Below are 24,874 nucleotides of genomic sequence, written 5' to 3'. Positions count from 1 at the left end.
TACATGTAGATTCATCGGTACATGTATATATATTTCTTGTTTCTACTAAATACAGTTGATATAAAAATATCAACGTCAATTAGATATTAAATATGAAAAGACAAGGATTAAACTGTAGATAACTTTTTCAACACTTGTAAAAAAAATAAACAAGTTTCAAAGACCCCATGTTAATTATTTATTGAATATATTTTTTTTTTTTTAATTTAAACAACATAATTGTTATTTATAATACTTTTAGTGATTGATAATAAAGGACAGTGTGTACTACTGTACTGAAATATGAAATGTACTCAATTATAAGCTAACTAAAATTACAAATACCGATGATTCCCACCTACTGACATCATCAAACAAACTATTAACCAATATTAGTTATGTTTATATAATTTATAATGAGTTATTTTTATCATTAGTATAATTATTATACAACGAGCTATACCTAATGTTACTACTAGATCACACACTACCGCGATTTTAATAACATTTGTATTATTGTTAATTTCCGGTAACTAGTTACCATCATCGACGCACACACATTACATAAAACACTCATGATGTCATTGTTCTTAGTTTCGCACAAATTAACAGAATGACCCTCAGCCATAAGACATATTATACATGTCATAAAAAATTATTAAATATTTTAATATTATGTAACTAAAAATGTATATCATTTAATATTGAATAAATGATAAAAATAACAGTAATAAATATTGTCAATTTTAATTATCACCAAAAAATTAGTGTATTTATAGATTGTTTTTGTAAGTTAAGACCTATAACACCTCGCTGTGGATCTCTAATAGAAATATTGACTGGTTTATTCCTCCTGAAAACATAAACATTGTTTTTTAAAATTTGAACTATAAGAAAATTACTAATAAGTGTTTTAATGTGTATATGAGTTGGACTTAAATATTAAAAAACACCTAGTGTTATACAAGATTGTTATGACAATAACTAAAATACAGTAAAAATACTCTGTATCTTTCTAATTCAAGATTACTTTAAAATTAAATTAATGAAAAAATAATATATATATTATGTTATTTACACCTAATTTATTTTTTCTTAATAATAAATTATTTATCAATTAAAAAAAAATAATTTTGTACGAGATAAATTTATTTAATTAGGTATTTAATATTTTATTATACATATATTCAATAATTATTGATGGTTAAAATTGTAATTGTTCTAACCTATAAAATATAATTTTTTTAAAGATACATGATGCAACAAATCAAAAATCTTTATTAATTTAATTAGTATATTTTATACACTGTTAATTGATGAATCAATAATCTTAATTATTGACTTTGAAATTATTATAATTTATAAACATCACTATTTTTTTTTTCATTTACCTACGATCTTAGTCGTATTTATAATAATAGAAAGCTAGTTTTGGTTATTTAATACTCGCATAATAAATGGTAAAAAATTCCCGTAGGAGTAAATAGTCGTATGCTTATATGGTGGTATAGTATATGTATTAGATATGTAAAAATGTAACTAATAATATAATTAATAGGTACGCATTGATTAAACAATAATCAATGAGGTACGACAATACATAAATTTAATAATTTATCATGGAATATAAAATACCTGTTGTATAAAACAATAACCACGGCTCCATCAGGCCTTTTAAAACCAACTGACTTCACAACCGATGTCTGTGTTAATTTTATACGAATGGAACCTCTGGAAATAAATTTTGAAAAATGTCCAATCGCATAAAACATTGGCTGCTTGTAGAATTCATCTTTAGTCTTATCAACAATAATGGGCGAGTCGATAAAGTTAGACACCCAAGTCGGACCTCCCTTCATGTCTAAAGCTAAATTCCACTCCACCCATCCTTGCACCCAATGATTTAAATCCTGAAATTAATTTTTATTTTAAATACTGCATTGATTTATCTAAATGTTAGTAGTTAGTACATACATATCGCATAATAAATACCTATATAAATAATTGTGCGGAATTAAATTGAAATTCTGGTAATGCTGTTATAATGATTTAAGTAGCTGTCTAATTTCTATTAAATGAAATTCATTTTAATTATTTCAATTAAAACTATTGATCAATTTACTAAACTTTAGAGTATCGATGAACTGTAGTGAATAAATTAATGGACCAAAATTGATAAACTCACCATCTACATTTTCAGAAATAAAGCTCTATCGCAGTCCACCAGAATCCATTAAAAATATAGTTGTTACCATTTAAAAAAATGATATTGGTTTTTTTGTTGATTTAACTGCGTGCTTAAAAATATTAAAACTGTGATAAAAAAAAAAATGCCTGATTAAAAATAAAGAAACATTTGTTTCTTAGTTATTTTCGAAATTCTAAATTATTGTTCCATAATAAAAAACCATGCGCACAACGACAAAAAATACCTACACTCTGTACTCTGTATAGCTAGACATTCAGTATATATAATTACTGTAATAACTTATTTAGGTTTATAGTATATAATATATATTAACAATTACTGTATAAATATTAATATAAAATATATTACGTCGATGATGTTGTTCGCATAATTTTCAGCTCTGGCCCAACTTCCCAACTGTACTTTGACGAAATCCCATGGCTTGTCACCTATAATGAAAATTGATTTTATAAAAATACCAAAACCATTTGCATCTAAGGTGTATTACATATTATTATAAAATATTTATAATTAAGCCTCGATTAATACAATATATATTATATATTATATCACGTATACTCATTACTCATACTTTTGAGGTAATATTTAATCACTAATGTCAAAGTGGCTGGAATATGAATGATGAGATTAATACAATTTATAATAGGTATGCAAAAAATATGAAAAGTAATTCTTGGAGTCTAAATTGTTGTTCTTATCATACTTTTAAAATAATGAAGTATTAAAAATAAAATCAAATAAATTTTAAATTCTGAGCGGAATGATGAATATATTCACTTTATAGTAATATGTGTATACACAATAAACAGTTGAAAAATTCTTCAGTCATCAACTTCGATGGTGGTTACTGATAAAGAAATACAAATAAGATGTACCTATTATTTAGTTTGTACTTCAAAAAGTTGAAAATTACCAGTATTTTTTAAAATGATTGGGAAAAACAAATCTTTTATTTTTAATTTTATAAATGTTGACAAAAACATTTTCATTGGGGCAAATGCTAAAAAATTTAATAATTAAAGAAATCAAAAATCCATAGCCTCAATATTTTTTATAAACATTTAAATTTAGAATTTTAACAAAATTTATTGAAATCTCGAAAATTATCAAATTATTTTACAGTTAGAAATTCATAAGTAAATTATTTTTATACTAAAAATTTTAAAATGTAACAAAAGATTTTTCATAAGTCTTTTTACCTATAATAAAATTAAATGTTTATTAAATGGCAAGTAGTCATCTTAAATTTTTATGAGCGCTTAAAATTCAAATTGCTATGACATTGCATGGTCGTAGATTAATTTATGTTTATTATCTTATATGTTATACTGTTAAACTTTGGACGAGATGATAAGACAATCAAGGAGACTAAAATTTGTCCTTTAATAAAAAACGTACATTAAGTTCAAACATAATATCATATTATACGTGTGTATAAAAATTAAAAACTCCTGAAGATTGGAAAACAGTAATAATTTGTACTATAAGTACATAAAAAGGATATCATATAAATCTATAATAATTACTTAGAAATTACTCTACGTGACTTATAAAATACTATCTTACTGTGTATTAGAAAGAATCAAACCTTGAGCAAAGGATTCACTAGGGAATTGTCAGGCTGACTTTAGAAAAAATAGATCATGTATTCATTTTACGACAGTTTATCCAAAATATGTGGGAATATTACAAAAAAGTAGCGCAAGTACAGTTCATCGATTTTAAAAAGGTGTATGACTGTATATATAAAAAGTCACCATTAAATATACTTCAGCATTTTAATATGTCAGAGATATTGGTCAATATAATAAAAACAAGTATTTTTCACACAAAAATCAAAATTTAAATGGGGACTCTTTGTTCAATAACCCACAATTAATAATTGGCTTAAGGCAGGAGTCGCGCTATCTCCTATCATATTTAATCTAGCTTTGAAAAAAAATAATTAAGGAAGACCGTACAAAACATGTGAGTGTAAAATTAGTTTGTTAGCATACGTGGACGATAGTACTATGGTAATGCTTCTAGCAGAAAGTGAAGAGGATAATATCATCGAGAAAACTAGAAAATTATCATCCACATCAGAGTGAATATGTCTGGAAGTAAACGAGAAAAAACAAAATATATGATTACTCAAAAAAGAGAACAAGCAGATGATGTGCGTACCCATCTAAAAGTGGACGAATATAAATTCAAAATAGTACAAGAATTAATTTACCTGAGTTCACGCACTACTCAAAAGAACAAGATTCAAGCTAAAATAAGAGTCAAGATACAAGTAGTAAACAGATACTTTAATGGTCTGAAATATTTGAACACAGTAAGTACTGAAGTCGATAATGGTATCCAAAGGTTTGAAAATACAACTTTACCGAACCATAATAAGATCTACAGTGATGTATCATGTATGGAAACGAAACGTAGAAAATGTACAACCCTTCTAGTTTTAAAAAGAAAGGTCTTAAGAAAAATATTTGGCTCTTTCTTGGACATTAACACCAGAGAGTGAAAAAACCAAAAAAAATAAAGGAACTTTATCGGTACTTTTTCAGTGAGCGAAATTAAAAAAGAAGATTAAAGTGAACCGACTGTACTTGATGCAAAGAAGAATCTTTTAAACATCTGGTACTACGCAATACTTAACACGAAAAAGACCAATAGGATGCTCCAGAGTGAGGTGTGAAGATCAAGTGAGACTACATACCCGAAGCTGATGGTATCAGACACAAATGGTGGGAATTGTGTTTTTAAATTTGATATTAAAGGCTATGACTAAAAAAAAAAAACTTAAAAAATTACCTTGGGACGCTTCAGTGTTCATTATGATTTTATCACCAAAGTTTTTGTGCACTTCATTCAAAACTTTGACAGGAACAATAAAGTCTAAGTACCAATGCACTGCTATTCCGTCGATATATTTTGCACATTGTTCGTCGCTCATAAGCTATAGCAGAAAAAAAAGTTTTTCTTTATTTTATTTAAACTTATATACAAACATTATTATCCTTATACAAATATCAAACCTACAAGGGAAACCAAATTTTTAATTATAGGTACCATTCATATAATATGTGTTAAAAATAGTTAATAATATCGTTTGTGCGTCAAAATGTCAAGTATAAACAATAAACAATTAAAATCAAACGATTGATCCACGTATAAAAAAATATATTTTTAAATAATGTTATTAATTATTACTAATTAATTAACCAAATTATTTTTCAATAAAACTGAACGCAAACCTCAAAATTAATGATAATTATAATTTATAGGTTTCCTATATAGTGAATATGTATCATAAGATTTTTTTAATGATTAATTATAAGCAGGTAGAATGTAGATATATATCAATATTGTGTAGGGTAAAATTAAGTTTCTTGTTCTATAAAAATGTTTATCAATTAATTATATTATACCTAAGACTCAAGAAAAATAAAATAAAAAAATGAATGCAGTGACACCTTAAGATTTGAGCTGTTTGTACATCCCTGCCATCGTCGTCTGACTTATGTAACTATTTTATGCGGATAATATATTATGTATACTACATTATTTGTTTTTGTTCTATCTAAGAAATTAAGCGATTAGATGATATCTTAATAAAGATGTTAATTAACTCTTTTTAAATTAGATTATAAATAGATTTATACTATAATTGGTCAATAATAAGATATCGTAAAAAATACATGATGGAATTTTCACGTGTCACGTTATTCCACGAATCAAAACATTCAAAATTAAATCTAAATTATAAAATAATAAAAATATAATATTATAATATAATAAAATAATAATATTTCAACGCAATTAATATCATATTCATTAAATTGTACCCGTGTCTCCATATTTCACCAAAAAATGCAATATTACCGAAATTGGCACTTGTTTCGTTGTTCAGCCAAGCGCTTTAATTATAATGTAATCATCTAATAAAGAACAATATAAAATAAAAATAACAGGTATACTTATTACATATGATGAAGTCTGCAACTTCGAAAATAACAGTAATTATAATTTTTATGATAGATTTAGAATTTGTATTGAAAATGGAATAGAGGTTGAATGAAATATTGAATTTTCAAGGAACTTACTACAATTAAGCATTAGGCTGTAGAGAAGAATAAAAAAGTAAAATATGGGGAAATATACAGTTACTTAATACTTTAATGAAGTGTACGGAGTGTGGAATTGTTTAAGTCAATTTTAAAAATGTGATTTAGTTTATAAAGGCCGATATCACCGAATATGCTTTAATCTTGGTTTCAGTAATCATGATTTTAAGTTTAACGTGATTATATCGAACAAGACACGATCGATGTAAGTATAGGTTATTAAACTAAGTTTTTTTTAAAGAATATTGGGTGTACTATTTTTATGTATCTCGAGCCAAGGTTAGGTTAGGTTAGGTTTATCTGCACGTTAAAATTCATAACTAAAAAACTACTTAAAAAGTATCACCATGTTATATTCTTATATATACTGTAAGTATTTAAATAAACCTACTCTATAATATTATTATTGTTAATAAATAATCAATATATTACACGATAAGAATCTACATATTACAACAATATGTAATTAGATTAAAATAATTATTGTTATAGTATTATAATTTACAGTACCATTTTCATCCACCAAGGCAATACAATCCTTTGATCGTCGATGGCGAACAATAACGTGCTGTTGTGTTCGGAACTCCTTAATCTAGGCCCCATGTGACGTCCGATCCATTCGCGGTGAGACATCGGAGTCCAGCCCATAGAATTGAATCGGTTCACAGGGACAATGCCATTGAGCGGTTCGTTACCCGTGGTTAACGCCCAAAAAGTCAAATTTTGTTTGCGATACTCGTCTAAAAATCTTCAACATATATCAACATATGAAATAATGGATTAAATTTATAATTTTGTTCGGTTATAACTTATAATTTATAGAATATAGGTATATATGGATAATGTGAATGCTATAGGCCCAAATATGCTTTCAAAAATTCCTTTTTTTTTCATAAAAAAAAATTGGACGTCTAAAATTTAGATGGTATTTGCAATTTCAAACCTATATCATTCTGCAAAGAATGGGTTAGGTACACCTTATCGCTACAGTACTAGCAACCATACATATTATTATGAAATTAATTATATAATAGTCTTAATTTGGAATATAGAATAAGTTGTATACTGAATAGCTGGTTGTATACTTGTATGGCTATATTTCGTATAAGTATAATATAGGTAATTACTAAACTAAAAATGTAAAATGCATAAATATGTTTCGGTAAAACAATCATAATAACCAATTACGATGCCATTATAGTATAATAATATGATAATAAATGTTTTCGTTTACTTTAGATGGTATTCTGCCCATGCTTCCATAAATGTTGGTTTGAGATAACCTATGCCGGAATAGTCGTTGTTGGTTTTCATCCACGGCGGGGCTGACCACGCTGATCCAATCAACTTGATTTCGTCCGATGCCATATTCATTGAAATCTTTATCAGTGGTATCTGTAAATAAATATTATAATACATCATCATATAATATTATTGTCGAATTTATTTAATTCTACAATTATACTGCACCAATAACGTATTTAAATCTCAAACAGTAAAGTGGATTTGAAGCTTTGAATACAACTCATTATATTGCTAGAAACTCCCCAATATCACTCACATTCAATGATATATCAATAGAATGGCGAGGAAATACATGTTATCTATTCCCCTTTTCTACACCTCAAACAATCTTCAAGTCATTGCTTCCAGGCTTCTGATTTCCTGAAAACGAATTATCAACCTTCTTACTTTCTCTCGATCACACATTCATTATTGAGACTGACTTCAATGCTAAACACCTAACCTGTGACTAAATATAACTACACACAGAGATTGTTTTCTTCTCAGTGTTATTTTATACTCACATGGTAAAACACTGCCCTGCTGCTCCATCATATTGGCCAACACATACAAATATACGCCCGGATATTCTCAACTTTTATCTGTCAAACCTGTCAAATCATCTTAAAACTTAAAAAACCAATTTAAATTACCCTGACTCAAACCATATTATAGTCTTATTGTAAATTAGTGCCCAAATCTCAAACAAGCCCACACAAAATTGAGTAAATTGGCCTAGGTTCAGAAATATTTTATTTATCAACTCCCATCTCAATATCAAGTTAAAAAATACGTCGACCAAGCAATCAATACTTTCACTGATAAAATTTATATGCAAAAAGTAACTCTTTATCGCCATATTTTTACACGAGAAGCGACAACCGTATTACTCCCGAAATATGTCAACTCATCTCAGAAAAACGTTTGACCCACAATAAATGACAGCATTCCTATTATCTGAAGATCGTCATTTATATGACTCTCTTTCAAACAAACTAAAAAAACTTTTCAAAAAACATAAAAATGATCTCTGAGAATCTTACCTATCTTCACTATCGCCAGATAATGGTTTTTTTTTTGAAAAAAAGCAAAATCCATACTCAGACGCAGAACAATTTTCCCTCCTTTTCATCATCAAAACTTCGTCTCCGCTCAAGAAAAGAAAAAATTGCTTGCGCAACATTTCGCCAATATTTTCAAACCAAACACAATTCTCTTCGACACTTCTCATATTGATCAAATGAACAATACTATCCTTCTTCACTTTCTACCTGCAATACACACCTCTCCTAACGAGATATCATCAATTATCAAAACACTTGAGACAAACAAATTTCCAGGCCACGATCAAATCAGCAATAAAATCTTCAACAATTTACCACCTAAAAACACCATTCTGTTTACCTATTTTTACAATACTATTCTCCTTTTCTCCTTTTACCAAAACTATCTCACCACCTGGAAGACAAATGTCGTTATTCCAATTACAAAACCAAACAAACCACCTGATAAGGTGGATTCATATACTATAGACACAAATTAATCTTTTACCAGTACTGAGGAAAATACTGGAAAAACTTCTCCTCAAAAGACTACTATCAATGTCTCACGAAAAAAATGCCTTACCCAAATTCCAATTTGGATTTCACTCAAAATACGCCACTTTTCACCGACTTAAGTTGCTGATCTAATTGCTTCCTCCCTCGAAACGAAAAAATACTGTTCTATTGCATTTCTTAATATTGCGCAAGCATTCGACTCGGTCTAACACTTAATCAATTCTAAAAAATTAGCTATACAAAATTTGATAAAAATGCACTTATTATTATTTTAAGTTCCTAAAATTATAAATTACTAATTAAATAATAAGACAGTTATTTTAAAATGGAAAAATCGAAATATTCAACATATATGTTGAGTGATGGAAATGTGTTATAGTTTTTATTTTATTCAAATAATTATTGGCTTACTTGTTTAAATCGAAAGTCATAAGACAGCCTTAAAATTTAATCTATATGTGCTTACAACTCAAAATACGTCTCTATCTACATTAACACATTTTTAATTTTTTTATTTTTTATTTACAGTATTATTATAATTTGATAATATAACTGGGGTTGATATTAAAAAAATCAATGTTTTATTAAAATATAATTTATACACCAGACTTTATATAGGTACTGAATAATATAATAGTATACTTTGTATTCTACGTCTTCAGGAGCTAGTTCGAAATTGTTCAAGTCTGGTATGCCTTTATTGTCGGCATACGTATACTTGCGCGTCGAGAAATCGGTGCCGCCTATCGGAACTCGTCCAATGTTGTACTTGATACCGTCATCAGAAAAATAAGACCTATGGATTGTAAAAAATTTAATTTACAGACTGTATCTACTAATTAATAATTATTAAAAAAATTACTATGACTAGTATATAAATAGAACTATTACTAATATATTTTAGGACAAATTTTGTTTATTATTTTCTCAGTAATAATATAGTACGAATACTACGATACAATTATTCAGTATATATTGAATTTATAATGAAAAATAAAAAATGTGAATTGCTCTACTGTACATTAGATATTGAGTATATTAGAGTGGTTGATGTGTTAAATACCAGTTCAATAATGAATCATTATAAACGAAAAACGATTCTAAGTAGAGACTGTCTATCAGCCTATATTATTAACTGTACTTTATAGTTTATACTATGTTTTTTGATATAATAGCTATAAAAGAAATGTATTTTACATCTAGTATTACATTAGGATTCATTTAATCTTCCAGGAAACAATTATTTTATTTTATTATAAGTATTTAATGATTATAAAATAATACATAATATTTATACTATATTACTGTTATTAATTTTTGAATTAATAATATCTTTCTATAAAAACAGTAAGACAGGAAAAATTGATCTACGATAATATCTTAAAATAAATCAAAATATTTTGAAAATGTTATTTATAAAGTAAAATTCATAATATGCATAAAAGTTTTAAGTATCCATGAATAATGTATTTGAATTATAAAAAATTATTAACATCATTATTCACCATTAAATACATAATTTTATCCAAATTTGAACTGAAAACCTAACCTTACGTTTGTATATTTATTGGACTTTTATTTTCAGTATGAATTGCTACTTAAGAAAAAAATCGTACTAAGTTTTCATACCTCAGCTATAAAAATTAAAGATTTATAAATTGTTAAGTTCAAGATACTAGTAGTTTGAAAATTATAGTCATTTTAACGAATTTTATAAAATGTATACTTCAAAGGCATATAAAAATTAAATGTAGCTGTATATTTTAAGTATTATTATCCATGCAAAAACAACATATATTTATATTAAAAACTGTTGTCACAACAAATAATGTTTTATCAATATTTATGAAAAAAAATTAAAATTAAAAATTGCTCATGTCTATAAATAGCTCAAGAAAGTCAAAATATTTTGTAAATTATGCCATGTTTAAAAAATTATAAACACTAAGTGAAAATTTCAAGTTTTTGTGGTTATTCGATTTTGAATTGTACGATTGAAAGTATTGTATTAAATATTCAAACTTTTGTTACATAGTCAAGAATAATATTGGCGGAAAATCATCTGCGAGACTGCGAAATGTTAAATAATTGTGTTCTAGGTTTCGTTGGATCGCTATATCTCTCCAGACACTGCATTAAATGCGTTGATCGTCTTTCAGAATAATTCTCAATGCCGTCTGCAAAGTAAGCCGACCCCCAAGGGCCAAGAATCTTGATTAATAGTATGTTTTCGTAATTCTTACAATATAGCTTCATATTAGGTAATTATTAGATACTTATAACTTTTACATTATAAAAGTTAGTAAGTAATGTACGCATTAAATGTAAAAATTTCCCAAACATTATACCTTTTTAAAGTTGGTAACAAGATAAAATGACAATTTGTTAAAAAAAAATAAAAATTTCCAATTCATTACGGGAAAGGTATTTAATCACAGGCAATATGATACCCCATCAGTACGAAATAGTATTTTAAAGAGTAGTTGCCTAAAAATACTAAGTAAAGTATAGGACATTATCCCGTAGTTTAAACATACCCGTATATATATATTTATCGTATTATTTTAACACATTTCACTTATAATATACAGCTTACTTAAGAAGATTAAGTCGGGAGTTCGGGCTTAGCGCCATGACATTAATGCCCACAGAGTCTGTGAAAGCACCGCCGAAACCGTGTATTGTTTGGTACGTGGTCGTCACATCCACGTCTATCTCATCGCCGGACCATTGCGAGTCGAGCGATGGGACAAAAGACCCAACGCTTCTGCGCATTCGAATTCCAATATTTGAAGACGTGTACAACGCATATTTGCCGACAGATAATATTTCCGGTTCCGGTATTCGATCGCAGTATGTCGAGTTGCACACGCACACCATACCGTAAGCGAATTTTTTGGGCCAACAATCGTCCGCAGCTATCACTGTACATTAATTATTAATAAATAATATGTTACTAAAAAGATTTACGTATATTAAAAAAGTCATAAAGGTTTAGGATAATTAATAATTAGACTAAGGGAGAGTTTAAATAGCACTCACGAGTTTAAAATTAAAACTACTAACTCCCTCCCCCATAAAAATCTTAACCTCGAGGCTTGAATAGATTTTCAAACATAATCCTTTAATAAAATGTTATATTTATTTTTTCCTCTCCAACATTATACACTAGTATAATGTTATATGTTTATATGTTTTTTTATATCACTAGTGCTATAAAAAATATTTTTTTATGGAGGTATTTGAGGTATTGAAGTAGTATTCAAATAAAATTAAAAAAGTTTATTTGAAATAAATTTTACTGAACTATTTATTTTATCAATTAGTGAATTATATTAACTCAAATATGGGCTTTTTGAAGGATAATATATTTAAAGTATGTATTTATAATATTTGAACATATTTTGAATATCAATACTTAAATCCCTTAAAACATTAAATACTGCATTACTGCAGATAACATATAATAATAAAGTCTTTGATATTTTTATTTTAGTTTAAAAAGTGATTTATTAATAATTTTATTGATGTGTATTTGCCTTTTTATTAAATCTTATTATAATAATACTCAATGAAAATATTAACAAATATTAGAATTAATTACAATTCATTTTTTATAAATTATAAATTATTATTATATTTTTAAAACGTGTAAAATATTTTTGCATGTTTATGTTAAAATTGCGTATGTATATAGTTATTAGTTATTATGTGTTAGTTATTTACTATTTTTTTTTTTTACCTTTCGATCCAGTTATCATCATTATTGCCACGATTGACATTAATTTTTTCAGTAGCGTAGCCTGTAACATAGCAATTTTTGGCAGTTATATAATTTATTAGTAGTAATTATAGTTAACTAAAAAACAAGCAAATTGCAAATATCAAACAATTGTTGAGAAATTATTATTTATATGAGCTTATAATATTTTATATTTACAAGTATTGAGTTGTCTAGTAAGTACTACCTACTAAGTAGTAACTCACAAAAAAGTATAAATAACTCGTTGCAAAGTATGATGCACCTTTCAAGAAATTAGACGTGGGGATTAATTATTGTATTAATTAAATTAACACTGACCGTCGACCGACTTTCGACGGCATGAAATCAAACGAGGACATCGAAGTATCGAATGGATATCGTTTTAACAGTTGCATATAAAATACAATTTATTAATATCATAATATAGTTGTCGCATTGTTATATTATTAATGCCTGAAGGTAACAATAGCCATAGGTTCAGTATGATTGTACTCTAATCAGCGCATAACTATAAGACTGTGAGAATGGTGGTAATCAATAATCATTACTAAACGTTTGATTTATTTGAATATCTAATGTCGTCAAATTTTAAATTTAATAATTTATAAAACATTTATGCATGGATTAACTTTTTTTTTTTTTTAATTTCAGTAAAATTCTTTAAAAAATTTTGTATTAAGTTTTCAAGTTAAACATTTCATAAATGCCAAATTAATTTAACTCATTTTCGTAATCTATTCGAACTTCATAAAAATTTAAATTTTAAACGCTTATATTTAAGATAGTTGTAACTATATATATTATTATATTGATAATCCTTTAAAGCGTTAAAAGAACTTTCGAGAAATTTTGTGTTAAATTGTCAAATAATTTTTACTGACAAACAAAATATTACCATACATAAATTGAAATAAAAAAAAAAAACCAAAAAAAAAAAATTAAATTATAAACACACCCATCTGTCAAATCCTAAATCTACGCTTATCCTATTTCCGGCTCGTCTGCCAACAATTTTGTTCCTCCTCCTCTCCTCCTAAGTCCTATATCTAATATAAGGTGTTTCCTTATTGAAATTATTATGAATTTTACACATGCCTTATTTATATTTATATATATATATGTATATTTATTATTAAAACGGAAGACGATTTTTCGTCAAGTCATAATCTAAAGTTCTACTGGACCGATTTTCATGATTTTTTTTTTTTTTTGTAAACGAAAGTGGTTGGTATGCAGATTAGCCATCTAATGAAAAAATTCCGAAATTTATTAATTAAGTTGTTTTTGGAAATATTTAGTTTTCCGTGTATTTGCGTAGCGACGCGCGTTGTTTGCCGTAACTTTACACACACATCTTTACAACCTCACTATTCCTACGTCAAATGCAGTCTGCAGTACTATCGCGTCGTCCGGTCGTCGTCGCATACAATCATGACACGTAAGTCATACCAGACCCCCTTTTTAAAAATATGGAAATTTTATTATTCTATCATTTAGTACGTCATTTGTACACAGTGGCCCAGAATTTGTATGATCAATGCGGCTACGTTATATCAAAAACCTTTCAGTGGGTTGGCGTGACTTCACACCAGCTCCCCTTCATGTGAAAAATATGAAATTTTTTTTTTGCAAATCTTTTGCGCTCAATTTGTACGTATTTGTATGCGCAATATGAAAATTTGTACACTATTAGTTTTGTGAGGATTACGACATACTTTTTGGAGAAAGGCAGGGACGATATAAAAACAAACTAAAAGCTCACCAAAGAAACTAAATATAATATAGTCATAAAATCAAATTTATATGATATATAAATATATATGTCAAAGAGCTTATATAATTCTCAAAGAGTTTATATTTATATATATCTTAAAGAACTTTTTTATTTCTCAGAGTTAATATATATATATATCCCAAAGAGCTCATATATTTCCCAAATAGTGTATATATTTATAACCATGGATGTTAATCTATTTCCCAAAAAATGTATATACTTCCCATAAGTATATATATATGCTAATGAGTGTTTATATGCCATAGAGTGTAAATATACAGTCTGCTCCTATGAGTGCAAATATATATGCCAATGAATTTATTTATTTCGCATAGAGTTTATGCCAAATAGTGTATATATTTCTTATGGATGCAAAACTATATTTGCCAGAGAGTGTATATATGAGCCATAGATAAAAATATATGTCATAGGATGTTTACATCATTATTTATATTATTATATCATATATATCCGATCGTATGATAATACCTTTAGCTTTTTTGATAGGCTTTAAATTTAGTTTTTTGTCACCCCTCCCTCTTATTCGAAAGGTATTTTGTGATTCTCGCAAAACTATTAGCAAACAAATATTAATATTGCATGTACAAAAACGTGCAATTAGAGTGTGAAAAATTGGTAAAAAAATTTCATATTCTTAAGTGGAGGGCTGGTGTGACGTCACGCCAACCCCCTGAAGAGTTTTGGATATGAGTTTACGTCAATTAGTTGTATAAAATTGGTCGTTTGGTAAATTAGTTGTTTGATAAATTTGTTGGAGTGTATTTTCGTCGTAAAACATGAATATTATAAGAACGTTATTTACAGATACAAATGGACAATAGTCATTATTATACGCTTTGCGATAATAAGTTGAATAAAAGTGTGTACATAATTAAACTGTTAGGCTAAACCGTCTGAAAATGGTTCAATATTGTACCGAAGCAAAAATCCCTAAAAAACGGAAGAAATATAATGACACCGCTGAGAAGATAAATACAATATGTAAAACATTTAATTATAGAACATTAATTAATGAATATATATCATCAGGGATAGCTCAAAACTTATAAGTTATAATACTACTTTTTAGTTTTTACATATATTATTTTTTATAACTTATATTTTCACACATATTATTACATATTCTTTTAAGAAAAATTACGACAAAATATTATTTTTATATAATACACATATTATTTTGAAATCGACCAATTTTTCAAATGACCTATTTACCAAACGACCAATTTCATATGACTAATTTTACCACGACCAAATGCATACGACCAATTGACTGTACTCCTTTTGATATATCTTAACCCCTTTAGTCGTATAAATTCAGTGCTACTGCGTACAAATTCGTAAAAATGACGTATTAAATGACAGAATAATATAATTTCCATATTTTTAAAAAGGGGGCTGGCGTGACGTATATAATCATGACCTTCCACAGGGATAACTATACTACCATCTACTGCTGTGCTATCGTCGTCGACAAAACCCATAATAAATATGGTCTATTCAAATATTCTCTTTTCACTTACTAGGCGTCAATTTCCAATAAGAATTGTTTTTGTTATGACTATAAACAAAATACAGAGACAAAATTTGGATAAAGTAGGGTTATATTTACCCCAACCTGTATTTAGTCATGACCAACTTTATGTAACCATGTCCAGAGTTAGATCTTTTGAAAAATTAAAAATACAAGTGATACCAAAAAACAAAAAAAGATACAATGAATATAGTCTTTAACGAAATCCTATAATAATAATACACAAATACATTAAAATTTTCATTTAACTGAAAATTTGTTTGTGTTGAGTGAAATATTTGCAGTTTTTTTCGTATGAATATATTATGCGTATATTTATAAAGTTTAAGAACTTAAATTAATTTCCATTTTATGTTTTTCCTAAATATTATTGTCGTATTATTATAACTATGAGTATATTCATTGTTCATATTCTTAATCTTGTTCATAATCTTATTTTTTTACTGTAACCCGGCAACGACGAGTAATTCAGCTACTGACATTTTTTAAATATGTAGATTAATTTTAATATATTTTATATTAATAATATGAACCCATTTAAATTATTTTACAGCATTTATAGTAAGGTAGTATTAACTTAAAATTTAATAATAATAATATCATTAGTATAAAATATATATATTGTTATACTAATCAAATACTGATAATTTAATAAATGCAATGTTTTGGAAAACAATTTAATTAACTTACCAATTTACCATAATACTTAAAGCAAAATAAATGAGTTTAATAGTTATATCAAAACACATATCTTGAAATATACTTAGAAATTTAATTTTATAGATCATCTCCCATCAAATCGTTTTTCGCTTACAATGATATATTATTGAATTCAAGTTGTACAAATCCATAAGAATAACCTATATCATACCTAATTTACAGTAAAGCGAAATCCGCTTAATTACCATAATTTTTCTAATCATAACTATGATATTACGTAACTATTTTATCATGGTTTAACTAGAATTTTACAATTTTATTAAAACATTAGGTGTACTGTGAACACATATTTAATATTTAAACAGTTACTTACACTAAATAATAATTTTAAAACATTCTAGACGCATCTGCCTCAGCTTGTATTTTATTTTCATAATTATCAGGAAACTAGCCAAGCATTTCGTCAACCACAAAATATATAATTAAGCTTGCGAATCCAGTTACGACTTCTTCCATTAAAGTTTATCGCACTCCACAGAAACACAGTATTCGCAATAATATGTAATCGACAATCTTGAATAACTACGCTTGTATAACATGATATAAAAACTGGAGTAATCAAACATCAGTATATTATATACGTATAGAAATTAGAAAAAAACGGTTGAGTGGTAACTACGCATTTTTCCAAAACTAACTATAACGTTGACCATGGTTGTTTATTTTATGCCGCAGTAAAGCCCGCTCGGTAAAGGTGACCACTGTGATAACATCCTTTAAATGATTTATGACCAATTTTTGAGATCTCAAACGTTTAGTGAACACCAACCGATTATTTTTTTCATTTATTACCATTTGTCGTACACTCTAACTCAAGGATTCTTGATCAAACTGTTTTCGGGCCACCGTTCGCTAATCATGAATGCAATGTTGTGTAGTGCGATAAAATTTCGACAAATTAACTTGTAGTTTATATGTACATAATATAATTTCGAGCTTACCAGTTAACACTTTCCATCCGACAAAACCCGTCACGTGAGTCATTTCCTGAATATTCTGTAAGATTATCATGACGTCACCAATATAATAATGTAAGTACATTATTCACAGGCTCCTCGCCTCTACAACTATACCATTTATGTAACTGAACATAATGTAAATTATGTTATGTAGTACTTATTAAGTTTTTTAAAATTCAAATAAAACCTTGATAAAATAGTCTTGTGATTAACAAATACTTAAATTTCCTAAAAAATAATCTCTATAGACTTAAAATATATTTAAAATTCGAAAACTCAAAATTTTAATACCTAAAGCATAAATATTATAAGTTGAACGTGCATAGATAGGTACTTATAAAATCACTCTGCGTATTGATACAGGATCATAGAAAAGTATAAAACAATGTATTTGGGGCACTAAGCGATAATTGAACCTGGGGTACCAATCATTTTTTACCTGTGCATAATATTAGTGTTTAGACATAATTTATTTTAACACATAAAATAATATTGTTGACGTTGATTAACTTTGGTACGAACTTTGTTAACGACAAACTGAAAAATTACACTTCTACAAAACAATAGTGCTTCCAAAATTTCATTTTATTTTTAGGTTTAAATATACGTAAATGGTGTAAAGACCTATTAAATTAAAAAAGGTGTTATCATTGGGTTTCTTCCATGTTGATAAAATGTGAATTGGACCTACCATTTTAAACGCTTATTTAAATAAATATTAATTAATACAATTATTGTTATTTGTTTTTACATATATAATTGTATAATGATATGTTATCTAGTTTATATTAATCTATCGTAATTAAATAATTTTCTCAGTATTATAGGTATACTATTACGTTTTACGCACAAGTAAAACGACGATTAACATGGATAATTATATCATAAACGAAACTAAAAAGATGCTTTATTATAATTAACTATTATTTTATTGACAAATTATACTCTTAAACACAAGAATTCTGACTTCTGATAGTATTTAAATTTTTATACATCATTTGATGATCAATAATAGTAGTACCTACCTAATAATAATTAAGTAGGTAATAACTAGGGCTAGAGACTTCTAGGAGTTTGATTGTTTTTTAATAATCATTAAAAACATAACTAAGTAAAATATGAATTTGTTTCATAGGAATATTAGTGTATATTTAAAATTTATAGGTACTTATTTTGCATAGGTATTTATCTATTTTTCATTAATAAATGCATATTTGACAATTATTCATATAAAGATGTATGTTTTATAATTTCATAAGGAAAAACTTAATTGTAAATAGATTTTCTGGACCTAAGATATTATTATTATGGTTTTATTTATAAAAATAAATATTTTAAAATTAATGTTTGTGTTTTTTCTCGGCGATTACTTACATTGTTACAATGTTACTTATTGGTACATCACAAGCCTGATTTAAAAATAACTTATCAGAAAAGAAAAATAATAATAAATAATTTATACTATGATTTTTATTTTTATTTTTAATGCATAGTTTAATAACATATTTCAAGGTTTTTTTAGGACATAGAGTCCTTAGCCTTAGTAATAACTATAAAACAAAACTAAAAATACATATTTTATTTTTAAAATAACAACCAAAAGTACAATATATTTATATCGCAACATTATATATTGTACATGATGTATAAGTATTAATATATATCTTAATTTTTAAATTAATTTATTTTAAATAGATAATGGTTTGTTTAAAAATAAGTGCCGTGAACTTTTGATTTAATTATCTTGTAATCTTATTAATTCCTACCTAAATATACGTCTAATAAGTAATTTCTTAAACATAATTACAATTAAAATATTTCTTACCCTTTAATAATTATGGATATATTTATTATACATACATTTTTACTATAGAAAAATTGTATGTATATTTTAAATTGTTGAATGTTATAATAGTATTAATCAGAGTAAATATTGCCAGTTATCACAACTACTACCTAACTACTATATTACTATAATAAAGTACATTTTTCTTAGTTCATAATTTTCACATTCGCAGTATATACTATTACTTACATTCCTATAATTATATAGATATTATACATAACTAGTAACCACATTAACATAAAACCTTTTTTCAAAATCAGACACTTAAATTTTGAATACATCGGTAATTAAATAAGTATAATGATTATCGTTCTCTTTATATTAAATTTTCTACTTTATTCTTTTTTAACATTATACAAAAAAAGCTTTTTTATTAAAATATAAACATTCTAAACTTTGAATATCAGTTAAACATTTTAGATCTCAGTTAACCAACTAATACATTTTTATTTTTTGAAATTAAAATTTCGATCAAATTCATAGAAATAAAAATAAAAAAAAAAAAAAATCATAAAATATAAGTCATAATCAATTTAGATTTTCTAATGCTATTTACACTATTTCAAAATATACTCGTTGATTTATTTATCAATTTTCATATCTAAAGATACATACCTGTCAAAACGTGTAAATATACATTTAATTGATTATCGGTGGTTTACTTATTTATATTTCAAATAATATTTTGTATATTTTTTTATCTATAAAACTATAGGCAATTCATATTTTTGATTATTTTTAATTAAAGTAATACACAGTACTATATTAAGTAATTAAGTATAACCTAGGAGTGGGTAAAAGATCAAATAATCTGTCCGAAGGTCATATTTTCTAATGTAAACTAGCCAAATGCGGTCTTGTGTAAAAAATGTTTTGTGTACTATAGATCATTGATCAAGTGTTCGAACATTTGAAGTAATATATTTTAAGATTATATTATAAGACTTTATAGCATAATTACGATGATATTGATAATATTGACAGGTATCTCTTATAATAAACCTAATAACCACTAATTATCGTCATCCTAAACCACAGCAGCATTGTTGATTGCATAGGTATTTTATTTTATTCAATGATCTAAGTGTGTTTTTAATTCGTTCGATTTACCTACACAATATATTACATCAAATTAATTTAATCTAACTTGATATGATTGTCGAAAATATTCAAACTATACTTGATATTAATGAAAGTATAATTTTAAGTTTATATAGTTTCAGGCTTAAAAAATAAAAATATAATTAAAATAATTGATTTGAAAAATATGTTTTATTAGACGTGTAAACTTAAGTGCAATACTAAAGTTTAGCTTATAACTAGAGATCGAAATAATATTCTTTTGCATATTTTTTTTTTTTTTGAGTCTATGCAGTCAACTTTCGGTTTAAAATCCATAAAAATTATGAGTCATATAATTCAATGGCAAAAGTTTTTTTTACATATTTAAGAATATTTTTAGATAAGATAATATTTCGTATAAAAAAAATACATAAGAGAATATATCAATTAATTTTATAGAATTTGGATATTTTGTGTTGTAGAGACAAAAATTATTAATAATATTAAATAAGTTTTTAGTTCATTATTATTGAGATAACTATAAATGGAATAACAATATGGAATGAGTAAATAAAATGTTAAGTTAACATTTTTTTAAGGCTAAATTATAAGGTACCTCCCTATAATTGTTTATTTAAATAAATAAAAAAATTAATATTTTAGTTAACATATAGAATTGTATCATAATTAATGAACTTTATGTATCAATTACATTGTATTTTTTTTAAACATTAAACCATATTTTGAATTTAGGAGAATATATTACTGTAAAACATATTTTTTGCATATTTAACTACAGTTTTTAAAGAATATTAGAAGAATATTATTATAATATTTCAAAAGAAAAATATGTTTAAATAGAATGAATTTCTTTCTTTTATCTTAAAAATTAGGTATAGTTTTCATGTTTTTTACAATAATTACATTTTACTTAATATATTTAAATAATAATTTCATATTTTAAACGTAACAGTCAATGGGTGTTGCGAAATACATTCGAGCCTGCAAGTTTTCGGGTCAAGGCCGTATATATATTACATTATTTTAAAAAATCAAATAACACATCAACAACAACAACAACAACAACAACAATAATATAGATACAGGCATAATTTATAGAAAAAAAAATAGTTTTAAATAGACTGTAAGTACATAGTACCTATCCGTGATGATGATATACACGTTATATTAACGAAATCCATTAATTCAACATTTTCATTTTGAGTTTCTTATTATATTTTTTATTTTTATAACATTTTTGTACAATTTCGAATTTTTCGTATACACTTACCAATTACCTATAATATGATTTAATACCTAAAATTATATGCAGATTTCACTTAATTCAACTGTATTTTCCAATAACCTATAATAACGTTTCAATACCTAACAAGTAATAACTAACAACCTAATATGTATGCTATAATTACCTAAAAGAGATTTATAGATATACTTGTACTTAAAAATATTTAACCCGTTCAATTACTTACCATTTCAACCGTGTTTAATGTGTGTGGTAAATTATCATAAGCGATCACACAACGCGCTATCGACAGTCCACGCGTGTTCTATGGCGTCGTGTCCACACGTGCTACAGTCAGCTTGCCAGACAACGAGACGTGTTGTATATAAATATATTACAATATATTGTGTATATTAGTTCCCTTTTTGTTTAAACTTAACATTTCGTCGTTTTCTTCCAACCCTTAGATTTCCACTGCATAGTATATCAGTTTGACTGATCCTGCTGTACGACAGTCTTCAGCATATTATGATAATATATTAAAGTAATGCACCATCAAGTTATATATTAAAGACTGCAATTGATTTAATCGTATACAGTCCGACGATGCAAACAATACGTACACTCATCCGTAACGGGCGAAACTAAAAAAACTTTCCAATACGCACACGTATTTAATATACCTAATTTAATAATATATTTAAATTTAAAAAGTTTTGGTACAATGTAAACTTAAAAGAAACAAGCACGTAATTTGCAATGTATAATCATAGCGTGCGTCAGGTGTCCTCAGCATGAATACATATTGTGCATTCATACCTACGCTTTGATCGTTGGCATATTATATTTTCAGTCACCTTTGCACCAACATCCTTACTCCCTCTCAAACACTCTCACACTATATATCACGCTCGTCAAACGAGATAAACCGGATCATTGTAATTCTACGAGTATATACCATTATACAGAATGTTCCATAAAAATTATTTGGATATCAAAAAATCATAACCCCATAGCATGACTAATTAGTAATCTAGTGAAGCAGGGGAGACTATAGTTTTCCACCTTTTCCAACAACTATTGATATTTTAATAACTGATAGAAGGAATTTAAAGATCCGTCAGTTTAATTACACCTATAGATATGGTAAACAGAGCCCAGAATTTGAACAAAATTTGTTTAATAACCATTATAAATCCTTAACCATTGGTGGGGAACTAATTTGTATATTTGTAAATTTAGAATGTATAAAAACTTATTAACCTAAAGTTTTGATTGGTATCTACTTCAATTTTGCAAGTATAATATTTTAGTAAATATATCATTTTGAAACCAGAACATTCTTTATGGAACACTTTGTATTATATCGTGAGTATTCTTTTAGTTACTTGGCGATATATATTGTATTCATAACATTTACGGAATAAACGTCCGTATATAAATAAATATGTACTGTGTAACCATATAGGCGTATCTAGACTCTGGACGGAATATAATGTGTCAATATTAACTTTTATCATTATTCTATGTACGCATTATACAGAGTGAATCATTTAACATAAAATACACTATTATCATATAATACTCAATTTAACTATCTTATATTAAATATCAAACGGATCCCCCTGTATATAATATACTTTTATAGTAGCTTTGGAGAATATTGTTCAGCCTGTGACAAATACTGTTAAATTTTTGAAAAGGAATTTTAATTTTTTAACCATCACGTCGTCATCATTGTTATAATGTTATTATGTCACAAAACATGACATTATATTTCCATAAATATGTTTAGTGTTAAATTATTTTATTCAATAACCATTGCAAATGATGAAAAAAAAGTGTGATCAATATAATATAATAAATAAACATATTAAAAAAAAAAACATCCTTTTTATGGTTCTAATTTAATTTAGCGATTTTATGTTTGTACATAATAATAATAATTTCTTTAAATTTAGTTGATATTGTAATAGATATATGAGTATATGACATTGTATATTAAACCGATTAATATATTTTTTTTTTTTTTTTATGATCTACATAAGTTTCAGTTCCAGAAAATGATAAAATATGAGCAGTTATAAAAAAAAAAACAAGGTAACCAGTGGTTACCGCTTTACTATACATTAGCTGTTGAATGGATCACTATATTTTGAGTGTATTCATTTTTTTTTTAAATATTTATTGGATTATATATAATCTGTAATGATGTTTACAATAAGCACATCTATGTACGAAAAAAATAATATGAACTATATTACACAGAGACGTGTTACCCAGCAGCCACACTCAGATAGTAAATTTGAATTAATACTATATCATTGTAAATAAAAACCGACTTAAAACAGAGATGATCTGTCAACTTATATCACAAATTATATTTCATAGTATGTTTTTTTAGCTCATTAAAGTAATTTATTTTATTTTTAATACTACGGTAGGTTGATATAACTTTTCCGAAAATATTATATTTATTTTATTATTATAATAATGTATATTTTTACCATACTATATCAAGTTATTTATCTAAAAATTTAATTGGATGTTTCTATAAATACAGTAAAACAATAAAAAAATATAAAATAACTTAAATAAATGAAAAACGTCATTACATATAGTAAAATTTATAATGTACGTAAAAATTTAAAATTCCCACAAATATTTTTTTAAAATTATAACTAAATAATTAACATAATTTTTTATTCATTGAATAAATAATTTTGTCCAAATTTGAAGTAAAAATTAACATAAAAAATAATTTTCTGTTCATATTTTTTAGACTTTATGATTTTAGTATGTTCTACTCTTT

At 26.1% G+C, this 24,874-nt stretch overlaps 1 protein-coding gene across 1 annotated transcript; it reads right to left on the bottom strand.

The window, feature by feature from the left end:
- Positions 1 to 701: 701 nt before the first annotated feature.
- Positions 702 to 22,874, bottom strand: LOC112591804 (glucosylceramidase-like). Its single transcript, XM_025335733.1, has 10 exons — positions 22,310 to 22,874; positions 12,886 to 12,946; positions 11,740 to 12,067; positions 9,786 to 9,939; positions 7,535 to 7,695; positions 6,811 to 7,048; positions 4,988 to 5,132; positions 2,537 to 2,616; positions 1,615 to 1,889; positions 702 to 832 (listed from the first exon to the last, which is right to left on the bottom strand). Exons 1-10 carry the CDS (start codon positions 22,310 to 22,312, stop codon positions 733 to 735), a joined length of 1,545 nt encoding a protein of 514 aa, XP_025191518.1. The 5' UTR covers positions 22,313 to 22,874; the 3' UTR covers positions 702 to 732.
- Between the last annotated feature and the right edge of the window lie 2,000 nt (positions 22,875 to 24,874).

The sequence above is a fragment of the Melanaphis sacchari genome, unplaced genomic scaffold (assembly GCF_002803265.2).
Source record: "Melanaphis sacchari strain LSU unplaced genomic scaffold, SCAv2.0 Contig1439_pilon_pilon, whole genome shotgun sequence".
Taxonomy (NCBI): Eukaryota; Metazoa; Arthropoda; class Insecta; order Hemiptera; family Aphididae; genus Melanaphis; species Melanaphis sacchari.
Note: the sequence above shows the minus strand (reverse complement) of the source record. Positions and strands in the feature narration are given on the sequence as shown.

What these genes read in the sequence shown, in the direction of transcription:
- LOC112591804 (XM_025335733.1), bottom strand. An exon ending in TGCCTTGGTGGATGAAAATG is followed by an intron (nt 5,133 to 6,810) that starts GTACTGTAAATT and finishes TTTCTGCTATAG; the next exon opens with CTTATGAGCGACGAACAATG. An exon ending in ATGCGAACAACATCATCGAC is followed by an intron (nt 1,890 to 2,536) that starts GTAATATATTTT and finishes AATTAATTTCAG; the next exon opens with GATTTAAATCATTGGGTGCA.